The following is a 15,429-nucleotide window of genomic DNA, read 5'->3' as shown; positions in this document are numbered from 1 at the left end:
GCCCATTGACATAACAATTACAGAACAATGTGACTCTGCCTAACTATATTATTGTTTTTTATAATCATACTTATTATATAAAAAACACAGGCAAATATAAGATTACTGAGAGCTGAAAAAAAAAATCCACGTTTTCTAGATTTGTTAATAATATTTGGTGGATTCAAAGATTTTTACAGCAAGCATTTGATAAAAATTGCTTTTTTATTGTCAGTTTCAAAAGAGAGAAGAAACACGAAGATCCATTTTATAAGATGAAGGTAGTGTCTTGTTTTGTGCACTGCTGTTTGTGTTACTGAAAAAGGAAAGAAAATGTTCTATTTACTGAAAACGTTAATGAATGGGTCATGGGTCATCTCCACATAGGAAAACACTTTGTCTGGACCTGCAAAAAATATTAGAATTTGAATGAAGAGGGCCTCAAATGTTCATGCTGGTATTGCATCTGAAATTTTGTAATCTCCATCAGATAAAAACCACATGTAAATGTAAAAAAAAAAGCAATTGCCAAAATGAAGACAGCAAAACAAGCAATATGATATATTTAAAGGAGATCAAGTAATGCTACATGTAGAAACTCACCTTTTTATCTTCTGTGCTATTTATGTTCCATGAAAATGTGATTGACAAGTGACGTCTCCAGATTGGATTTCTCTGCAGACATATGGACCCTACAATAATGTCCCCTTCCTCAACTGTCACTGGTGCATCCAACATAAAGAGAGTCTGTTTCCAGTGAGTGATCCTGGGAATAATGAAGGCTTTGTTTAAGGTTTTACATTTCAGGGTTCAGATTAATGCTGTACACATATTGTCCTGGGAACTGTACATTTAAAAGTATAATTTGCATTCACATCTGAAATTGTTAAGTCAATAGATGCTATGATGTTTATTTGGTAATTTTTTATGCATCATACTCTGAAAACGGTCCGGTGTTCAACTCTTGTGATGGTCCATCCTCTTCTAAACTCTGGAAGTGTGCACTGAACCAGACGGTGAAGCCATGAAACACGCCTGACTTCTCAACATTGAAACTAAACCCACCGTTGAGTCTCTGAGCAGAAGAAGTCAGGAAAAGAAACATAGTTAATATGTGCTGCCTTTTAAACAATGGTTATTCCACTTAACCCAAGTTGTAAGATTTACCTCTAAGTCTGAGACCTGTATTGTGACCATATCAAGAGTGATAACATCGGCTGGTGTGGACAAACAATCCTCAGGTAGGAGAAGATGGCTAAATTTAGGCTGGGAGAGAAACTCCTTCTGTGCAAGTGACCTACAAAACATTAACTAACGGTCAGTTTTAGCAGTTATCATAACGAAGTTATACACAGCTGATAAATTTGGCCATTTTGTGACAAATCACAATAGAGTTTTTAATTACTCTTATATATTCATTCAACAGCAGCTGAATTAACTACTTGTATTTAAATGCATCATGTAATTGTTGATTAATTAACATGTATTATGCACAGACGTTTAAGAACTTCTGATTAATTGCTGCAAAGACTTTTAACCAAATGGTCCCAAGGTGATTTCTAGTGGACATGTGAAGTTGGTTTCCTATCAGAGTAACCACAGGTGTAGTTCATCACATTACATCTTTTCCACATCTTTCAGGCTACATTCACTAGTGCGTTTTCATTTTAAAATGCATAGCTTAGACGAGGGGTTTTCAAACCTGTCCTGGAGGACCCCCAGCGCTGCACATTTATTATGTCTTCCATATCAGATGCACCTGATTCAGGTCTTTTAGTCTCTGATAATGAGCTGATGAGTTGAATCAGATGTGATAGATGAGGGTGATATGCAAAATGTGCAGGGCTGGGGTCCTCCAGGACAGGTTTGAAAACCCCTGGCTTAGACAGAATCATCATTTCCATTCAATTTCCACAGATTTACTGTGTTTTCGGGCACATGTATTATGGACAGAGATCTTTTCTCAAATACAGTGGAAACGCCAGTATAGATGAGAATTGTTTTCATTTTAAAACTAAAATGCACTAGTGTAATCATAGCCTTACATTTATGGGGGTCTGATGCGTACACACAAAAGCCTCACGTGTGAGAAACGAGTCTAGGCGGAAACACCGTAAACTAGTGATTTTCCCTGATGCCTCGACAGAGCTAATCGCCAAAACTTGATTTAGACACATTAAGTATGCTGCATCACTGCTGTCGATGAGATTAGGTATCGAAATTTGGTCCAGAACAACAAATAATTTTTTTGATACTCGATGGTATCAAGTTAATTTGGTTGGTTTCTAAAAATTTATCAAACTCTATACCCAGCCCTACATTTCAATCCCACTTGATTGATATTTTTTCACCTAAAGCATGGCAAGTTGCTTAAACACACACTACAATAAGGTCAGAAAGAGCCGTATATCAGTATATAAGGCCTCACTGTAGGTAGGTGAAGTCTAGGCCATACGGTTTCTCCCAGAACTCCATTTTTTGCCTGTAGTCAGAGAAGGCCTGGCAAGGAACGACAGTCAGACAGGCAGAGGACGGCCACATCACTCCACCCTCCTTCAGCCAGCGATCACGTGCCAGCAACACTGACTCCACCATATACTCAAACTGAGAAACAGAGTTTGGTTTAGATTATGTATAAAGCACATTTTAGAACACCAGACGTTGACACCAAAGTGCTGTACGAGAAATGTAAAACTGATTTAAGATCTAGACATGTAAACAAATGGACAAATGAAAATGTTACACCCTAACAATTAATTAAAATTAAACATAAAGAATAAAAATGTTAATTTAAACAAATGTAAGGGGGAATACTGTACCAGAGCATAGGAACAGCCATCGAGAAAGCCTGGTCGCCTTTACTAAAACCCATTATTTTGTAGAATGTAAAGTCATATAACAGTTAAAGTGAAAATAATTTCCCAGAGAAAAGTTACATTATTTATCCACTCATCAGACCTACTATCAGTGTTCTGTAATATGCAGTTGATATTTGTCGGTAAAACCTGAACTGAAATATACTGTACCGTTACAGCCATATTCATACCAGAAGGCAGTTGCCCATCCACTCTGACACTAGAACGTCCACTTTCCCAGGCAGAGTGAGATTCTCAGCTCTGTCCTGAAACACGGTCACGACTTCCTCACAGCCGTTCTGCCTCACTAGTTCCTCAGTGTGTTTTGCCATTGAGCTGGCCTCCACAGCATAAACCTACATTAACAAAGACAAGTGCTCAAAATATCATCCGAATATAAATATGACCCATTATATATATATATAAATTTGTATATTTTTCTGAGGTCAGTATTATTCAACAGGATTTTTTTAAGGAAATTGTAAAAGATTTTAGACCAGTTGTTAATTGCAACTCTAAACTTCAGGACGATTATCCCTATCAAGGGCACAGGTTTTATTTTAATTTAAGAGACCCCTAAAAATAGCCTATACTATACACTGCTTTGGATAAAATAAATACCATGATTAAATGTAAGAATAAAGTAATAAGCCAGTGGCTGTGATTTTACTAAAGTTACTACAGACATGACATAGCATGGACTCTTTAATTTCTTTTATACACAAGTAGCAACAGCAATATGACAGTAATTTGGGCCTATTTGTGTTGTAATTTATATATAAACAGTCATAAAGATACATTCAAATGTCAATACAATGTCAACAAAAAGCTCTTGCTATTGGCCTTTGCTATGAATTTACACCCATTATAAGGCTGCATGATTTTAAAGCAAATATTTAGTTAGTCTCACCGCTGCAGGTTGTGCTAGACGGGCACAGAAGAGGCTGATAACCCCTGTCCCGCAGCCCAAGTCCATGACCACCTTCCCCCTCAGGGCGGCACTATTACCCAGAATCACCCGTCTGTATGTTTCTGTGCGGGGTTTGTCTGATAGCATCTCCAGATGAAGCCTCTGACAGCAGGATGCAGATATTACAGGTTAACCAAAAGTTAGCTTCTGAATCAGGTATCCTTTGATTTTAATGATCAAAACCTTTTTTTAATGAATGTAAGGTTTTAGATTGACTAGCTTAACATTTTAGTACTTACTAATGTCCCATAATTGCCAAAGTATTCGTCATCCTGCCAAGCATCTTCCTCATCCTCAGGTGTTTGATGCAGAAAGCTGGATGGGACATAACCAAAGCGACCCTGCAGTTCAGCCCACCACCACACGTCTGAGCTCCTGTCATGGACCTTCAATTTATCACCAACTGAGAAACTAAGCTGTCGATTCAAGAAAAAAAAAAAAAAGATTTGAAGAAAATAAAACACATTTCTTTTTATTCATTATTTGTTTATTTTTCGTGTATCTTGTGAAGAAATGTTATTTTTAATCGATCTGCCTAAAGCTACTTGTATGGCTTAAGACTAAAAATATAGGGCAAATCATATGTTGACAGATGTTTTATGAGCCAGATCATTTGGTCAGTCTTCTATCACCAAAAAACAAAACAAAACATAAAAATAAACAAACAAATAAATTCCTCTGCTTGATGAGTAACTGCACTCTCACTCTCTCACTCACTCATAGCAGTGCAATCTTTATTTTGAAAGGCGATCATCATTTGCACAACATGTACCTGCTCATCTCCTTCAGCCACAAAATCTGAAAGTCCAACATACTCTTTTGCATCAGAACTCTCACTGATTTCATTTTCAATCATTTCAGCAGCTTAAAACGTTTCGTTTAAGAAGGCGAAATATCTACCGCAAGAAGTAGCAGGAACTGTTTCATTATTATTTCCCAGGCGCCCCGCCCATCAGACGATTTTCAAAATCAAAGTCCTGAGTATTTTCTAATTTCTCACCGAAAAAAAAAAATAAAAAATACTAGAATACTATTATACTGGTCTGTTTGCTGTTTTGCAAGAATAGCTCTTTTTTTTTTACTGTTTTCCATTATAATTATTGATCATTATATATATAACTAGCCTATTAGCTACTCATTTGTAATCTTAATTGTGATGTTTTGTTAAATGACACTTTAGGGGGCAGGCAAAGTAGGGGTTAGGGGAATTACTAATTAAAACAGCAAGGTTGGTTAGGTTTTGAATAGAATAAAGAAAAGAGCTGTTCTACCGACATATCTGGACTGAAAATATTATAAGAATAGTATACCATTGTGTCCTTTTCATTGTGTATATGTTAATATTCCATTTGTTTGTGAATTATAAATCATAAGTAGAAAAAAAAATGTCACCATTCAGGGAGAACCACGTAATGTTCAATAGCATTCAAGTATGGGATTGTTAAAATTTTTTTAAAGGTTTTTAATGTCTTTTATATGCTATATATATATATATATATATATATATATATATATATATATATATATATATATATAAACTTAAAATAAAATAAAAATTCGCCCTATTTTTAATTTATTCCTGTAATGGCAAAGCTGAATTTAAACGAATCACCAAAAAAATAAAAAATAAATAAATAATAAGGCAATCATCTTGAGTGTCACTTGATCCTTCAGAAATCATTTTAATATGCTGTTTTGCTGTTCTAGAAACATTGATTAATTGACAGAAAAATATATTTGTTCTTACTCACACATAAGTGTTAAGGTTTCTTTCACCGTTGTGACCCTTATTTACATAAACAGGTTGTAATAGTATTAGAGTAAGTTAGACACTAGGTGGTGCTTTGGGGTAATTGTCTACATGGCTGTCTAATATTAAATTTAAATTCCCCTTATTTTTTTCTTTATTTTAATTACAAATGTAAATTAAACAGAAGGAAAGTATATATATGTATGTACATACTTAAAGATTATTTCAGCCAAACAGTAACTGTGTGGAAAGTAATTGTGCATGTGTCCTCTAGTTTGAACCTTCACAGAATCGATTGAGGGCCATTTAAAACATATAATTATGCCGTTGCTTAGTATTGAATCATAGCTTCAGACGCATGATATTTTCATTTGTAGGGCTCTATAAAATCGTTTTTGTTTTTCCCTATGAATTTATTAATATATCATTTTTATTTATTTATATTTTAGAAATTCTGTGTTGTGTATTACAATTTTTCTGCTAATCAAATGAAGGCAAAAACATTAATCTATCTTTTATTCCAATGAAATTAAACAAACCCTATAACTTATGTACATTCAAAGTGTTAGACAACAGAAGTTTACGGTATAATGTGGAATGTCAAGGAATTTGTCAAAATTGTAATAAATCAAATGCATGTCAGTACATTTCAATCAGACTGCGAAATGGACTAGTGCATGTCAATATTAAATGTCAATATTAAAACAACATTTGCTATAAGAAGTGCGTTCAACGCAGAAATAAAGATGGTTGTTGTGGTAATGAATATCAAAGCATCCACCTTCTGCGTCCGCACTAGACACACACCTCATATATATAAAGCATTTTAGGGGGCCCTTGGCTTTTGGGGCCCAAGTCGTTTACCTACTTTTGCCTAATGGTTAAATCCACCTCTGCCACTCTCCTGCAGAGTTTAGCATCAACCGTAATCAAGCACATCTGATTTAGTTAATCAAAGTCTTACTAGGTATACTTGAAACTTCCAGGCAGGTGTTTTAAAGCAAGTCGAGGCTAAACTCTGCAGTACACCGGCCCTCCAGGACCAAGTTTGGTGACCCCTGCTCTAAACAATCACCCCACAAAAAAAAAAAAAGAACACAAAATTGACAAAATATATCTACTCCTCCTTCTTTTTCTGAGTTTTCTTGAAGCACTTCCTGAAACAGAACATGCAGCTTTTGACGGCAACAAAAATAACAGTCACCAGAATGAGAATGAGAAAGCCAATAACATCCAGAGTATGATACTGAATCCAGTTCAGCTCGTGGGCTGCGGATCTGAGATGCGCTGCCCCTTTGTGTCTCATAACAAACTCAGTCCAAAACACAGCCAGGTCCAGAGGCTCAATGGGACGGTCTCTGTGAATAGCTGAAAGCTCGGTCATCTTCTCCTTGTAGCTGTGGAGTCAAAGATGGAGTAATTATGTTTAAATTTCATAGTAGGTCTAAAAAAGGACTGCAGTCTTTACAATAAACTACACACTGAAAACATTTTGGTGTATGATATATGTAGAAACGATTCTCACTCAATAATTGCTAGTAAATATCACAAATAATTACAATGAAATGGAAATTTAATAAAATGTGAAATAACAAAATAGCTTTTTTATATAATACATACTCCAAAAATCATTTTCACAGTTCAATACTCTAAATACAGTCTAATATTTCACTCGGAGTTCAATACTATTTCATGAATATAAACAAAAATGTATTTTGTTTACCTTTTGTCATTGATGACCTTCCTCAATGCAACCAGCAGTTTTTCTGAGGTCAGATCATAGATACTCAGGGTTTCTGCAACTCCTCGAGACACTAAGCGCTGAACATTTTCCCCCTGGTCTCCAAACAGAGGAAGCATCACCATTGGCACCCCATTAAAGATTCCTTCATAGATGCCATGTGATCCACCATGTGTAATAAAAGCCTTAACCTTAGGATGGCCTGCAACGTAAAGGAAAACACACGTTAGCAGTTAATTTTGTAGTCAATTATAATATAGTATGATAATTCAAAAATCATGTATTCTCAGACTCTTGTTAGCAATGTCAACCAATCTAATTTCTATAAATAAAATATCTCCCAGGGGGGTTAGAGGGTCAAAGGAGAATATAAACATTCCCAAGAGATCATTTTGTGGCAGCCACTTCATCAGTTTGACATTCTTTGGAGCATCTTCAGGGACTGGTCCAGTGTACCTCCATAGCACCTACAAATCAAAGAGCACTATGAAGGTTATTAAAATGAAATGCAACAAACCTAATCATATGATGACATGCATTCATTTGTGTAACATTATTTTGTTTCACAAAAATATATGGCTGGCCTTAGACCCAACATGACCCTAACTCTAACATGATCATCATAATGTAACATTAAAGTTTGCATTTCAAATTATTTTCTTATTTTTAAAAAGTCAATCTTCACTTACCCTCTGAGGTATCTGCCTAAAAGCCTCAAAGAAGACTCTGGCTTTGGCCTCGGGTAACTGTGACACCATGGAGCCAAGTGTGAAGACCACAAACCCGTGCTCTCCAGAACCATTCACAAACTCCTCTAGCTCCTGTACAGAGGACAGACGTCAGCACTGAACATCAGTTTCATGCTCTGAGGACATAATGGAGCAAGCTTTCACTGTACACTTCCCTTTTCCTTCCTTTTATTGTTTTGCTCACACAGATAGATACCGACATGAACTTGCATGTTCAAAAGCAGAGATCAGTTGTTTTAGTTATTAGCATATAAATATATCTACCTCTTTGTAAAAGAATAATTTAAAAAAGCGTCTCCTTTCCTCTGGTCCTTCATGCTGTAAACACATGGGGGCACCTCACTTCCTTTACACACATAATTACTGCACACATAATTTCAAAACATCATCATGGATTATGTTATCTTGACCTGTAGAGGATAATATTTTACCTAGCATCTAAACAGCCTACTGCAAAACATGGTCTAAAAACTGCTCAGAGTTTTAAACTGATGAATTTGCATAAATAAATGCTATACATTTAAGTCAACCAATCAACCACTGAGAAAGACTATGTTCGTTAACATCTTACCTTTGTCAGTGGGCCCTTGTTAGCACAGTTGATGCCCCCTATTTGGACCATGTTCGGCATTTGAGGTTTGGGGAATTCAAAGGTAAAGTCATTTCTATAAAGCCAAATTGCACCGTTCCCTAACAGCTCTTTGTATCTAGTGTCTTTCTGCAGATATCTACTGGCCAGTTCATCGGTGCCAGCAAACAGTTTGCGGCATAGGAAACCATCAAAAACTGCCATAAGCGTGTTTTCTACTCTTTGAAGGAAAGTCATCTTATCAGAGAAACCAGTGAAGAAGCGTGGGACAAAAGACGGAGGTGAGGGGCACTGGGTGGCTGACTCGTCCAGCAAACAGGGAATCAATCGCAGGAAGTAAACGGCAGGAATCGAGAACGAATCGGCGATGATTGCGCCACAGGGCAGGAAAGGATCAGTGAGCACAAGATCAAACTCTGTTTCTCTTAAACTCTTCATCAGGGACTCGTCATACAGCAGCCATTCACAGGCTGTCACCTGCATATTCAAGAACTGAATCAGGTTCCCCAAATTCTCAACAATATCAGTCAATTTGGGAGGCTTCTCAAATGCATTCTTTTCTATGCTGTCCAAGTTGGCCTTCAGATCAGCAAGGGTGTAGGGCACACGAAAATATTTAGTGGTGTAATTATCAGACTTTTCAATCCGAACACTGGTTTCAGGAACCAGGAGCACAATCTCATGTCCCCTCTGAGAAAGCTCTTCCACCAGGATCTTCATGCTCAACCAGTGGCTGCCGTCCACTGGCACGACAAGCACCTTTCCAGCCCACACGGGCTCCGAGGAGAACAAGCATAGAGAAGCTAGAAGCCCCAGAGCGGGAACAGTCAGTGCTCTCAACATCCTTCTAACATTCATACAGGAGACAACAGAAATACGACACATTTAAAAGTGCTGACAACACGGATATCAACAGACTTCGGGGCGCATCCGCGCTGTACCGCCACACTTATTAAACGCCGCGTTTCCACTACAGCGACAAATCCGCGCTCAGTGCCACTGGCAACAAGAAGTAACCAGCTGCAGACAGAGTGCGACACTAGACCATAGACAGTAAAAGCACTAGACACGAAGCACGAGCTGTTTCAGAACCGGAAGAGAGATGCGGAGTTTACATTCTTAATAGAGTAGAGCCACCTTACGGTTTTAAAGGGTAATTTGCTTTTATTACACACGATACCTCATAATTTATGTGTGAATTTTATAATTATATATTACGGAGCCCCGCACATGCAAGAAAAAAATTAATAAATTGTGCGCACGATTTATAAATCCAGGGAACGAATTTGTAAATCGAGGGAACGCAATCGTGTGCACGGTTTAGTACATTGAGGGAATTAATTAGTAAATCGTGCACACGAATTAGCCTACTATTTTTTCTTGCATGTCATGTGCGGGACTCCGTAATTTATTATAGGCTATATATATATATATATATATATATATATATATATATATATATATATATATATATATATATATATATAAGATCTTGTTTAATTTAGATGTAGGCCTATACAGTTATTCGTTTCATTGTATTATGCGAGTTATTTCCTGTTTGTGATATTAAAAATAGTGTTTGAAACTTCTGAGCATTTAATTCAAAATAAATGGTTACTCCAAAGTCAAGAACACGTGCATCATACATTTTTCTAGATGAAAACTAAAACATTTCAATAAAACGCACACATAGTTATCTTATGAAAAAAAAGAGCTGCACTGCTCATGATCTCTATCCTCGATGTTTTACATGTAGCTTTTTTTTTTTTTTTACAAGGTTTTTTTTATTTAAATTTAAACTGTAACTGGCAGTTAAAATGTACAGTATGACAGCATTTATTAAATCTAAGTTAATGCTAATTTAATATTATACTATTGATTATTGTTAATTTATTACAACTTGAAAATGTTAAAAACAGATTTGCAATAATCTACATTATATTGCAATATTATTGATACACACACACACACACACACACACACACACATTGCATTAACTGTAAAGTGTTATCCGTAAGTGCATTACACATTTTGTATAATGTCTGTGACAGTGTGAAAGATTTGCATTTTGTGCACTAGACAGCATAGAACAACCGAGAATGACTATGTTCGTTAACATCTTACCTTTGTCAGTGGGCCCTTGTTAGCACAGTTGATGCCCCCTATTTGGACCATGTTCGGCATTTGAGGTTTGGGGAATTCAAAGGTAAAGTCATTTCTATAAAGCCAAACTGCACCATTTCCTAACAGCTCTTTGTATGTAGTGTCCTTCTGCAGATATCTACTGGCCAGTTCATCAAAGCTGCCAAAAAGTTGATGGCATAGATAATGTTGTAAAACTGTCATAAGCGTGTTTCTTACTCGCTGAGAAAAAGTCATCTTATCAGAGAAACCAGTGAAGAAGCGCGGGACAAAAGATGGAGGTGAGGGGCACTGGGCAGCTGCCTCATCAAGTCGACAGGGAATTACACGCAAGAAGTAAACGGCAGGAAGTGAGAAGGAATCAGCAATGATGGTGCCACAGGGCAGGAAAGGATCAGTAAGCAAAACATCAAACTCTGTTTCTCTTAAACTCTTCATCAGGGACTCATCATACAGTAGCCATTCACAGCCTTTAAGCTGCATATCTGTGAACCGCATGAGGTTCCCCAAATTTACAAAGATATTAGTTAACTGTGGAGGCTTCTCAAATACATTATTTTTTCGGTCCAAGTTAGCATTCAGTTCAGCAAGGGTGTAGGGCACACGAAAAAACTTATTGGTGTAATTACCAGACTTCCCAATCAGAACACTGGTTTCCGGGACCAGGACTACCGTCTCATGTCCCCTCTGAGAAAGCTCTTCCACCAGGATCTTCATGCTCAACCAGTGGCTGCCTTCCACTGGCACGACAAGCACCTTTCCAGCCCGCACGGGCTCCGAGGAGAACAAGCATAGAGAAGCTAGAAGCCCCAGAGCGGGAACAGTCAGTGCTCTCAACATCCTTCTAACATTCATACAGAAGACAGCAGAAATACGACACATTTAAAAGGGCTGGCAGTTTTTTCAAAAGAGGTGGGGCCTCAAAACTAGACAAAAGGGAAGTGAGTGTTGATTCAATGTCTGACAAGTGGGTTAAATGCAACTCTTGGTTAATGGTTTCAGGAGTGTACTAATGTCAGGGGACGTATATAGAGATATCTTTATTCATACAAAGGTAAACCAAATTTCAGCAACAGGTTAATCATGCTTTTGGGGAATTGCATCATATGAGTCTATGATAATTTTGCCAAAAAGGTAAGCTTAGCTGATATTTAGAGGGTCTGCAGGGGTCGTCGTATAGAGAAGAACTTCCATTTTGTGATGACTTGATTTGATTCTTTTAATTGCACATTATGAAGTATCATCCTGACATTTTTGACTTTGTGCCTCCAAAAAAATAATGCCTTCTCAATATATAGTTTTTGCATTCTTGAATGGGGGTGTTACATCTGTGGATGTATACGGGGTGTCTTAGGGGTGAATGTGTATTTGGATTTTGTCCTTTGCTCTCCTTGCTCCGGTTTTTTTTTTTTTTTTGTTGTTGTCAAAAACAGTGACTTGGACAGGTGAATGTGGGGGTAAAGTTAAATACATTTTTATGTCATACAAAAACAATGACAGGAATAAATGGATATGGTTTGTAAATTCATAGATGAAAGAGGTGGAAAAAAGAAAAGGCATATTACTGTGTAACCTTTACACAGATAAAGATAAATGCTTTTTATAAATTCTTCTTGTCGCTTGCAAAACTGACTCATTGCAAACATGAATAGCAACAAGGTCTTCTTATTCAAATAGGTGTACATTTTGACTTTTTCCTAAAGATATGAAAAATAATGGACGTGTTTGTAGAGTAACTTTATTTATTTATTCATTTATTAAGACAGGGACACATGTTAAAATGTATATTTCCAATTTTACCTCACATTTTTCCACAAAAAAAAGTACTTTTGAGAACATTTCTGAACAAGCTAGAATCTATTAAACATCCCCCATCCAAAAACCAATGCGCTTTATTTAATTTGAAACATAAATGCTAAATTCTGTAGAACAATGTGTAATCAAAGTACATTAATGCAAACATTTCTTTTTGAACACAAAATTAATAGACGCTTGAAGATAAAAAGACACACACAATCCGCCTTCAGATACTACCCCATCACCTACTATACAGATAAAAGCAATTTTGACCAGTTAAAGGGATGGTTCACCTTTAGTTGCTAGTCTCCATTGACTTCCATAGTATGAAAAAAAACCACCATGCAAGTCAATGGGGACCAGCAACTGAAGGTGAAATATCCCTTCAATCTTGCAAATCATGATGATGATTGCATGACTGGAAAAGTTATACAATAAACAATCCAAAATCAGTTTCCAGTACTTAGAATACGCTCTATAGGAATCGCAAGGCAACTGCATGAGTTTTAAAGTACACTGCTAAAGGAATTACTGTAAATAATAGTTAGAAATTCATTAAAGATTTGGTTAAATAAATAACGAAAATGCATGGTATGACTGAAATGTTAGTGAGAATGACATCTGCAGTAAGAAAAGGGAAATGTTTTTCTGGTGATGATGCATATTTTATTGAGCAGAATGGTTGGGGGGGGGGGGGGGGGGCGGGGACTGTACTTCACCATATACACTGAAACTGAAGAACTGGTTTGTAGAGTTTTGTGATAAAATTGCAGAAACAGTCAAACATATTTTTGAACTATTGTTTTTTGTTCATTCACAGAGCTGTAAAATTGATAAAAGATGTTCCCCTTCTCCCAACATCCTCTATGAACTATTTGATCCCATCATGAACTCATGACAAGCAATTAAAACGGTAAAACACAGGTTTACTTTTTGACTTTTTCCAACAATCTGCGAAGACTGACAAATCTGTAGAACATGCTTAATTACAGTTAATTTTTTCAAACTCAAACAAAACCTGCCTTTCTTTTTTTTCTAAAATGATATGCGTGATTAAATATAATGACTGTTATATTTATTATACAATTATTATTATTACAGTGATTATTATGACCATGTTATACATCAACGGACAAGGTCATTCAAAGGCAAAGTCAAACTGCATAAACCATAGAGCTGCACGGCTCATAATCTCCACCATCGATGCTTTTCTCTGAAGTACATGTGCACGAGCAAACATACATCTATAAGCCATGGGCTGAAGCACAGTCCTTACCATGAACACATTTCTTTGCCAGAGATTCATGCAATCACCACGAGAGTCTCAAACGGGTCTGTAAGAACTGCAGCAAAGTAGTCTTGCAGTTTCTTCATTAATTTTTTGTTGGAGGGTAAAACCTCCGCATTCCGGGTTACAGTAACTTTAAGCAAATCCATAGTGTTGATGAAATTCTGAAACCAGATCTGTAGATACATCTGCACTTAACAACTTCTCTAAGCCTGCATTCATACTCTCCTGTAACTGGGCCTTGGTGTAGGGTACTGGATATGTCACAGTGATGTATGCTGTGCTGGACCCATGTTCACACCTTCCTCTGGAATGACGACCACCACCTGGTTTCCTCGACCAATCTCCTTCACCAAAGGCCAATGGTGATAAGGCAATATATTCTTGGGGCTCCACCTTTTCATTCATTATTTATCTTGTCCCGTCGATGTCAGAAGACATAAGTAAAAGCATGCATACATTGTAGAGTTGCTTTATAGTTGAAATTGAAGTTTACTTACATTTTTTAAAGTATGATTACTGAAACTGAAGAAATTTTCAATACTGCTGTTTTTCTCTCTCTTTGTAAAAACATACTTCTCATCGCTGTTTTTTTTCTGTGTTTATGAAAGACTAGCGCGCACATTTAAATATTAAATACAATAGGCCTATCAAATAGGCTATAGTATGTTCGCAAAAGGGGGAAAACATATAAGCGATGCGGTCGCTTAGGGCCGCAGGGAATCATGGGGGCCCATCTGATATTGGCAAAACAATTTGCAGCGTTGAAGAGCAATGTAGCCAATCACAGACTTATCTGTTAATTTCTTGAGCACAATGACCAGAAGTGTTAAAGTTAGAATCTAATCACCATTTAAAACGCTTTTGACGCTCAAAAAGTTTTTATCAAGCTCTGCATTCTGCAAGCTCCCGAATCCTTTCATTATAAAAGTGTAGATACAATGTAGCCTAAATAACAGATTCATTGTTTAGTGTAGAGAGATTCAGTTCACAATCATGATGAAGTAAAATGTGACAGATTTAGTGATTATAGCGGGAGCGCTCTTTGCGCAGATTCTAGGCTGACAGAGATTTTCACCTCAAAGTATTGTGTTTCAAGTCGTAATTTTATTTGTCTTTATATTTCAAAATGACTTGCTTGTGTGCTTTTCCTATGAGCGCCTGGGTAGACTGCCACACGTTAGTAGCCTATAAATAAATTAACAAATGAAATGGAGATTTTTGCTTAATAATAGATTTCATTTTTGATTTGTTTCTTGATAAACCCTACCGTATACATTCAGAAGACTTGGTATATGAAAAAAGTTACATGGTGTAATTTTTTGTTTGTAAAAAGATTGAAGAAAGTTACAATTTATTTTGTGGATAAGTGCAAGTTTTTTTTATAATTATTATGTTTTTTGTTTTTGTTTTTTGATAATGTCTTCTTTTTTTAAGAAAATAAAATACATTTAAAAAAATCTGACCATAGTGTTAGCCTGCGTAGTGAAAAAGTGAGAGAAACCAACAAACACGAATGGGCAACCAATAAAAATGTCTTCAGAGAAATCACCGGTTGCTTTAACCAGG

General features: G+C 36.6%; 2 protein-coding genes and 1 pseudogene across 5 annotated transcripts; all 3 read right to left on the bottom strand.

Annotated features, from left to right (window-relative positions):
* Positions 1 to 185: 185 nt before the first annotated feature.
* Positions 186 to 4,764, bottom strand: prmt2 (protein arginine methyltransferase 2). Its single transcript, XM_052605796.1, has 9 exons — positions 4,577 to 4,764; positions 4,044 to 4,220; positions 3,745 to 3,906; positions 3,026 to 3,190; positions 2,408 to 2,583; positions 1,147 to 1,276; positions 918 to 1,054; positions 583 to 745; positions 186 to 385 (listed from the first exon to the last, which is right to left on the bottom strand). Exons 1-9 carry the CDS (start codon positions 4,658 to 4,660, stop codon positions 353 to 355), a joined length of 1,227 nt encoding a protein of 408 aa, XP_052461756.1. The 5' UTR covers positions 4,661 to 4,764; the 3' UTR covers positions 186 to 352.
* Positions 4,765 to 6,053: 1,289 nt separating this feature from the next.
* On the bottom strand, positions 6,054 to 11,669 carry LOC128019681 (UDP-glucuronosyltransferase). 4 transcript variants are annotated; one of them, XM_052605792.1, is made up of 6 exons: positions 11,532 to 11,669; positions 8,616 to 9,392; positions 7,985 to 8,116; positions 7,676 to 7,762; positions 7,278 to 7,498; positions 6,054 to 6,951 (listed from the first exon to the last, which is right to left on the bottom strand). In XM_052605792.1, exons 1-6 carry the CDS (start codon positions 11,655 to 11,657, stop codon positions 6,672 to 6,674), a joined length of 1,623 nt encoding a protein of 540 aa, XP_052461752.1. In that variant the 5' UTR covers positions 11,658 to 11,669; the 3' UTR covers positions 6,054 to 6,671. The 4 variants fall into 4 exon arrangements, with proteins under 4 accessions (XP_052461752.1, XP_052461755.1, XP_052461754.1 ...); XM_052605795.1 differs by lacking the exon at positions 11,532 to 11,669 and adding an exon at positions 10,758 to 10,902 and having other exon boundaries at positions 8,616 to 9,480; XM_052605794.1 differs by lacking the exon at positions 8,616 to 9,392 and having other exon boundaries at positions 10,758 to 11,654.
* A 1,981-nt stretch (positions 11,670 to 13,650) lies between these two features.
* On the bottom strand, positions 13,651 to 14,264 carry LOC128019347 (UDP-glucuronosyltransferase 1-6-like; annotated as a pseudogene).
* Positions 14,265 to 15,429: the final 1,165 nt, after the last annotated feature.

The sequence above is a fragment of the Carassius gibelio genome, chromosome A9, assembly GCF_023724105.1.
Source record: "Carassius gibelio isolate Cgi1373 ecotype wild population from Czech Republic chromosome A9, carGib1.2-hapl.c, whole genome shotgun sequence".
Classification (NCBI taxonomy): domain Eukaryota; kingdom Metazoa; phylum Chordata; class Actinopteri; order Cypriniformes; family Cyprinidae; genus Carassius; species Carassius gibelio.
Note: the sequence above shows the minus strand (reverse complement) of the source record. Positions and strands in the feature narration are given on the sequence as shown.

Coding starts and splice junctions, on each gene's coding strand:
- prmt2 (XM_052605796.1), bottom strand. CDS start 4,660: ATGATTGAAAATGAAATCAGTGAGAGTTCTGATGCAAAAGAGTATGTT. Junction 3,191..3,744: donor GTCTAGCACAACCTGCAGCG/GTGAGACTAACT, acceptor TTGTTAATGTAG/GTTTATGCTGTGGAGGCCAG. Junction 1,277..2,407: donor CTAGACTTCACCTACCTACA/GTGAGGCCTTAT, acceptor AATGTTTTGTAG/GTCACTTGCACAGAAGGAGT.
- LOC128019681 (XM_052605792.1), bottom strand. CDS start 11,657: ATGTGTCGTATTTCTGCTGTCTTCTGTATGAATGTTAGAAGGATGTTG. Junction 9,393..11,531: donor AGCCCGTGCGGGCTGGAAAG/GTGCTTGTCGTG, acceptor TGGGCTGGAAAG/GTGCTTGTCGTGCCAGTGGA. Junction 6,952..7,277: donor AAGGTCATCAATGACAAAAG/GTAAACAAAATA, acceptor TTGACTCCACAG/CTACAAGGAGAAGATGACCG.